The 7,238-nt window shown below is 46.1% G+C and overlaps 1 protein-coding gene and 1 pseudogene across 1 annotated transcript; one reads left to right on the forward strand and one right to left on the reverse strand.

The window, feature by feature from the left end:
- Positions 1 to 2,127: 2,127 nt before the first annotated feature.
- On the reverse strand, positions 2,128 to 3,935 carry LOC123191615 (protein NEN4-like). Its single transcript, XM_044604281.1, has 2 exons — positions 3,396 to 3,935; positions 2,128 to 2,145 (listed from the first exon to the last, which is right to left on the reverse strand). Exons 1-2 carry the CDS (start codon positions 3,933 to 3,935, stop codon positions 2,128 to 2,130), a joined length of 558 nt encoding a protein of 185 aa, XP_044460216.1.
- A 616-nt stretch (positions 3,936 to 4,551) lies between these two features.
- On the forward strand, positions 4,552 to 6,856 carry LOC123185102 (cytochrome P450 72A397-like; annotated as a pseudogene).
- The last annotated feature ends 382 nt before the right edge of the window (positions 6,857 to 7,238 follow it).

Here is a 7,238-nt window from a genome sequence, read left to right on the forward strand (position 1 = left end):
TAGAGGGAAAAAGCTGAGACTCCTGGCATATCGAGAGATGGGATCGGTCAGGCTAGGGTTAGAGCCGGGCCTTGGTGCAAATGGGCCGGCCTAACTGCAGGTTGCAGCTGGTGGGAGGTCCAGCCAGGCTCTTCTCTCTCTCTCTCTCTCTCTCTCTCTCTCTTATTTACTAATAACAAAGAAGAAAAGGAGTAGAAAGGAGGTGTTAGGGGAAGAAGTTGGACACACGGATAAATTTCCCGGACTCACGAAAAAGCGCTTGGTCCGAGAAATAGAAGTTGGCACGAATGCAAGATTTAAATTCAAACTCATTTGAATATCATTTGAATGGGTTTGAATTGGGACTAGGTTTAGGAGTGGCCAAAATGTTGAGATTTTTGGTGGAGCTCCAGAAAGTGATGAAAGAATGTATGGGCAAAGTTGGAGACCAAGAATTGAGATAACAAAAGCATGGAATATTTTGCAAGTGTGTTATGGTTAATTCCAAAACAATGGAATATTTATGTAGCTCCCTAAATATTGAGAGGATATGTTATAAAGAGAACTCACCATGTGAATTCCCTTGATTTAAATGGATCGAAGATCCACACAATTTACTGAGCCGAGTTTTAAAAAGGGTTGCATGATGACATGATGCAATGCAAATGATGTAATAAAGAATGCAACGAATAAAACAAATCACACGACAAAACTCGGAATTCATGGAAGGCATCTGGAGCGCCGGTATTGGTGCGTCACAAATCTATGGCCCCGGGGTCTATTTTCCGTCATATAAGTTTCCGGTCTACTATTTTGCAATCTTTTACTTTCCTATCTATAAAGCAAAAATACAAAAAATATTTACTTTATCGTTTGTTTAGTTTCATCTATCTCTATCAGATCTCACTTTTGCAAGTAACCGTGAAGGGATTGACAACCCCTTTATCGCGCTGGGTGCAAGTTATTTGATTGTTTGTGCAAGTATTAGGTGCTTTGTGCGTTGTCTCCTATTGGATTGATACCTTAGTTCTCTAACTGAGGGAAATACTTATCTCTACTTTGCTGCATCACCCTTTCCTCTTCAAGGGAAAAACCAACGCAAGCTCAAGAAGTAGCACCGACCGGATGGATCAAAAATTGCAAAGAAAATCAAGAAGAATGGTGGCATTGGAGCATACAAAGAAGAGTTAATTGTGTTGGTGGAGGTGCATTGGCAGCCGACCAGAAGGATGAGAAGGTGACTTTTGTCTATGATATGAAGATGATGGAGGAGAAGTGGAAGGCAAAGGTGACAACTCAAGAGAGGAAGGTGCTAGCGGAAGAAAAAGGAATTGAACTTGAGATGAAAAGGCTTGCATTGCAGATCGAGGAAAAAAATGAAAAAGACTAAGCTTGAGGAGCAAAAGCTTACATTGGCGGTCGAGGAGCAACAAAGCAGGAGGGTGGTCAAGGACCTCTCTATCATATTCATGGATCCCAGCAACATGGTTGAGAGCCGAGACAATATTGGGAGTTCAGTTGTGGGGACATCTTAGCTAGATGTGTGGTGGCGACAACCACGGAGGAGGCGGCAATGGTGGCATCGCCGGTGACGATGCTAGTGCATGAGGCCCATGCTACGATGGCTTTTGGTCCACCATGTGTTGGTGGTTTTTGGAATGACTTGTTCATTTGGTGCCTTTTGGCACCTATGGTTTATGTTTAATGGATTGGATGAGCTTTATTTATCCCCTAGTTCAATTATGATGTGATGCATTTGAAATGTTTATGTTTTCTTTCAAATGTAATGGTTTTGTTTTAATTGTTTGACCAAAGGTTTGGAAGAGTTGGAAAAGCAATAGGGGATTAAATACGGGGGATCTGCTAGCTGTGAAAAGGTTCAATCCCTCAAAAAAATTGACTTTTGAGGATAAGGAGAAGGTTTACCGGATTAAGTTTAGGAGATCTATTAGAGATGCTCTTAGTGTGCTACCATCTTTCACTGTTCCCTTCCCCCAAGATTTCATCTCATAGCTTTAGAGAGTGATGTTGATTTGCACGCCAGGTCCCGCCACCCATCAGTTATGTTGATGGGATGTGGAGGCGAGAATTTTAGCATCAATACTCCTTTGCAATTTGCATGCATGCGAATATGGTAAAAAATAGATGTCATTGGTTGTTTTGATACTGGGAAATTTAAAATGTATAACAGCAAAAAATGTAATAAATCCCAAACCTCATATCTTATTTACGATCTATCTTCACAATTGGATTTGTCTCGACGAGAGCTTTGATATTGGACACCATATGTGTATGCTTCCGTAGAAAAATCAGTTTAAAAGTTGAGCACCAAGTGATTTATAGAGTTATCACCATACAGGTACCAGAGTTGCCACGTGATAACTTTGGTAACAAAAAGTTGGGTGACGATTTCATGAACCCTGGGAATCAGGTATCGAAGTGCTTGTCAATACGAATGTAAATTGTCAATGAGAATCCGAATCCGAGCTTTGTAATATTCTTACACCAAACTGCTCCCTTCATTTATATGCACTCTAATATTAGTATTTTCTCAAGTCAAAATTTGTTAATTGACCAAGTTTATAGAATAACTGAATTTATCATCTAATGTATTTTCACATCCTATATTTGTTATTTTAAATATTCATATTTTCATGTAAACGTGGCCAAATTTTATAAACTTTTTTTTTGAAAAGCTTCATAATTTTTTTGATTCAACGAAAATTTAATAAATGAATGACATGAGTGAGTTCCTTCATACCCGAAGAAACTCACTCATGTCATTCATTTTTTTCTCTTTCCCTGTGTGGTCTTAGTAATTTTAGGTTTTCCCTTTATGTACAGCTAGTTTTTTTTATCATTGTTTTAGATGAGCTCTTTTATCAGTTGGTTGTATGGAATTTATCATGCGGATGGAAATCGGTGGAAGGAAAGTCACACGCACGCGCTAAGAGCATCTCCACCCGTCTCCCTAGGAAGGCCCCCAAGAGCACTTTTCTAGCGTTGGCGGTCAAAAAAGTTTCCACTCGCGCCCCCCAGGAGCACAAATATCGCCGGATTTGGCCAAAACTACGGCCGACGCTCTCATCCCATTCCCAGGATCTCGGGGGGCAGCTGGGGGAGGAGAGAGACTACTTTAGTTGCTTTGGGCCCATTGTCAGCCTCCCACTCCCTCTCTCTCATCGCTTTTCCTTCGGGCCCACCCACGTGATCTCTTTTCTCTTTCTCTCCCCCACCAACTCCCGCCCGCACAGAACGCCTCGCCGACGACGTCCAGTTGCGCCGGACCCGCCGAGCTTGCCGCCCCGCATCCTCCTCGCGCTTGGCCCTCGCTGTCGCCGCCGCTGTCCCCGCGCGGGCGCGGGGGGCCGCCGCCGCCGTGGAAAAAATTCTATTCCTTCGTGGTGTCCCAGTACCTCAAGACTCACGCGCGCGCCGTCCAGGCACCGGAGCCCCCGCGCCCGCCGCGCGCCGATCCCGAAGTGCTCCGCCAGGGCCGCCGCTGCCGCCTCCTCGTCCTCCACCTGGCCGTCGTCCCCGGCGGCAGCCGGCCCGAAGCACCCCTGCGCGCCCTGCGCGAGGAGCACGTCGAGCGAGTCGACGACGCCCACGGGCTCCGGCGCGCCAAGGCCGAAGGCGGCGAAGGCCTCGCGCATGCGCGGGTAGCCGGCGCGCCGGATGCCGTGGCCCGCCCACACGCGGCCGTCCAGCAGCTCGAAGATGTCCGGGAAGACGTCCTCGAACGAGGGTGCACCGGAGGAGGCGGAGAGGACGCCACCGTCGGCGCTGGCGTCGTCCGGGCGGATGAGGGTGGAGTAGCTGGAGACCTCGACGAGGCGGCGCGGGCAGACGAGGATGGCGGCGAACTCCAGCAGGCTGCACTCGCCGGGCAGCGACAGGGACTGCGTAGCCTCCACGTCGAAGAACACCATCTCCCTCTTCTTGGTGGTCGCCATTGGTTGCGGCAAGCAACTCGGTGGTGGTTTCTTGGCGATGGAGCTTTGTTTGTTTGTTTCTTGCTTGAAGGAATGGAGGAGAGAAGGGATGGGAGAATGGATGATCCCTGTCTTGTCGGAGGAGCCTGTCGATGGAGCTCTGGGGGCGCAACGAGTGGAAAAAATTCCACCCCCAAGCCGAAGTTTTCGCCGGCAGCCCCCCAAGAGGCGAAAAAATGCCTCCTGGGGAGGCCAACGGCTGGAGATGCTCTAAAGGACTGATGTTCGGGCGTTACAAAATCGTACGTTGAATTATTGGTGTCAAACTTTGATCACATTGTTACTGGTCGGTGGTACTAGTACTACTTGCACCTTGAGTCCATGTCGTCACCGCTTTTAGTTTAACTAGTCACCTGCCAATCGGATCTTCACCGCAGTTCCTTATCTACCAAGTTCCTTAGGAGCAAGGGCATGGATCAGATAGGCCACAACCTTTGCTATTATAGTGCAAGAACATATTTTAAACAAACGAGACATCTCTATATATTGTGTCCATCTCTAGCATATACCCATCCAACCAAATCAGCCTTTTGCACTGTCAACTGGCCTTTCTTCCCACAACTTGTCAAGAGAGAGAATGGTTCTTAGCACGCTCATGAGTGCAGCTTCAGTGCCGTGGAACTCCCTTGTATGTGGCACCATCGGCTTTGTGCTCCTATGGCAGGCTAGCCGGCTGGTAGATTTGCTGTGGTGGCACCCGCGGCGGCTTGAGCATGCCTTGCGCGCCCAGGGCCTTCGTGGCACGTCGTACCGCTTCGTCATCGGGGATATGATGGATTATCGGCGCCGGCGCAAGGAGGCGCAATCGAGGTCGATGCCGCTGCGCTGCCACAGCATAGCCCCCCTCATCGCGCCGCTCCTCTGCGACATTGTCCGCGAGCATGGCCATACACAACCCTGACTTGGCCAAGGAAGTGTTGTCCAACAAATTCGGCCACTTTGAGAAAGTCAAGTTTCCGCCACTGTCCAGGCTGCTTGCCGCAGGCCTGGCGGAACACGAGGGCGAGAAATGGGTCAAGCATAGAAGGATCCTTAACCCTGCGTTCCACCTGGAGAAGCTCAAGGTATTTGTAATTGTTTCATCAAGGATTGGCTCACGATTGTTTTACAGGAATTAAGTGTGTGATTGATCCTCTGAGCGTACATCATTTAATCCGGTTATTCTGAAAAACTCGTTTAATTTGCAGCTCATGCTGCCAGCGTTGTCTACAAGCTGCGAAGAACTTGTCAATAGATGGACGCGGTCCCTTGGCTCAGACGGTACCTATGAGTTGGATGTCTTCCCGGAGTTCCAAAGACTCACTGGAGATGTCATTTCTCGCACCGCATTTGGCAGTAACTACCTCGAAGGTGCCAGGGTTTTCCAGCTGCAATCCGAGCAAGTTGAACGCATTGCCGGGGCTTGGAAGATTGGCATTCCCGGTTACTTGTGAGTCAGCACCTCGTAGTACTATCTTCGTCCTGGTTTATTAGTCCTCTTAACATTTTGTGCGAAACTTTGACCAAAGATTTAACTAGAAAAATAATAATGCATGTCATCAAAAATTAATACGAATCCAACGATATATTTTTTGGCAACATGCATTATTATTTTCTTAGTTAAATTTATGGTGCAAGTTTAGCACAAAATATTAAGGGGATCAATAAACCAGGACGGGGGTAGTACTAGTTAAACTTCATTAATATGTATTTCCTCCATTCTAAAATAATTGTTTTTGGAATGGATGGAGTATTCATCTTTTCCATCAAGTTTCAAGATAGTACAAACTTCCTGCCAAAAGCTAATATGCTAGCATCGATTTTTCTTGTGAGGATCTCTGATATAGATTTTTAAAATCAGCATTAATCAAAGACGGGAATACTGATGTAGATTAACACTAGAGACCATGTTTTGTCGATCTGAGCTCTACCTTAAATAATGAGAGTTATTCCGTGATTTAGTACCATTAATCCATATGTGCTAATAGTCAGTGGTATTTACAGGTCCTTGCCCACCAAAAATAATAGAAAGATGCATCAAAATAATAGTGAAATTGAATCCATTCTACATGGTTTAATTGGAAAAAGAATGCAAGCTATGCAAGAAGGAGAAAATACCAAAGAGGACTTACTTAGCTTGATGCTTGAGTCAAACATGAGGACCTCAGATGACAACGGCCAATTCATCTCAGGAATGACCATTAAAGAGGTCCTGGAGGAATGCAAGTTGTTCTATCTTGCAGGGACAGAAACAACATCAATATTACTCACATGGACAATGATCGTACTAAGTATGCATCCAGAGTGGCAGGACCGTGCAAGGGAGGAGGTCATTAGCTTATTTGGAAAAAAACAAACTTGAGTATGAAGGCGTTAACCGACTCAAAACAGTGAGTGGTGTTTTGTTTACTTGATTCCATTGTTACAACACGATATAAAATTGGATGTATAAATCTTGCAATCTACTATATTTGCAGGTGACCTTGATTCTTTATGAGGTACTCTGGTTGTACTCGCCTGCTGTCGCATTCTTCCGTAAAACATACAAGGAGATAAAGATTGGGGGCATCACATACCCCGCCGATGTTCTCATTGAGCTTCCCCTGTTGTTAATGAACCATGACCCAGATATATGGGAAGGGGACGTACATGAGTTCAAGCCGGAGAGGTTCACCAACGGGATCTCCCAGGCATCCAAGAATCCCGGTGCATTCCTACCATTCAGTTGGGGGCCACGTATCTGCATTGCCCAACAGTTCGCCCTTCTTGAGGCTAAGATGGCGTTTTGCATGATCCTTCAATGCCTTGAGTTTGAGCTCGCACCGTCATACACTCATGCCGTAAATAACACCAGACTGATGCGCCCAATGCATGGTGCGCAAATCAAGCTTAGGGCAATTTGATGATCACCCACGACAATCTACATGTTGTGCACTATTTGTTGTCGTGTGACTAAACATATAATAATGCATTAAAATACCGATGGGATTGAGACTTCACGTGAACCATTTTTTGTGCCTTTACAATGAAAGCCGAGTTGGTGGTTGTTGTTTGGTGTCACCACCCACTCAATCCTCCACATATACACTATATCCTTGATACCATGCACATATATGGTCCTAGCCCATTAAAACTCCACGCATGGAGCTTCCTACTGTGCAACTTGTTTGACTGTTGCGTGCGCGGTGCCAATGCCAGCGGCGATCTTCCAAACCCAATGCGCGTGGTTACTAAGCACATCACATCTTATATTCAAAAAAAATACTAGCACTCTACCGCCGTCCT

The sequence above is a fragment of the Triticum aestivum genome, chromosome 2A (genome assembly GCF_018294505.1).
Source record: "Triticum aestivum cultivar Chinese Spring chromosome 2A, IWGSC CS RefSeq v2.1, whole genome shotgun sequence".
Classification (NCBI taxonomy): Eukaryota; Viridiplantae; Streptophyta; class Magnoliopsida; order Poales; family Poaceae; genus Triticum; species Triticum aestivum.

Excerpts from the sequence above, each read along its gene's own strand:
- LOC123191615 (XM_044604281.1), bottom strand. The coding sequence starts at position 3,935 with ATGGCGACCACCAAGAAGAGGGAGATGGTGTTCTTCGACGTGGAGGCT.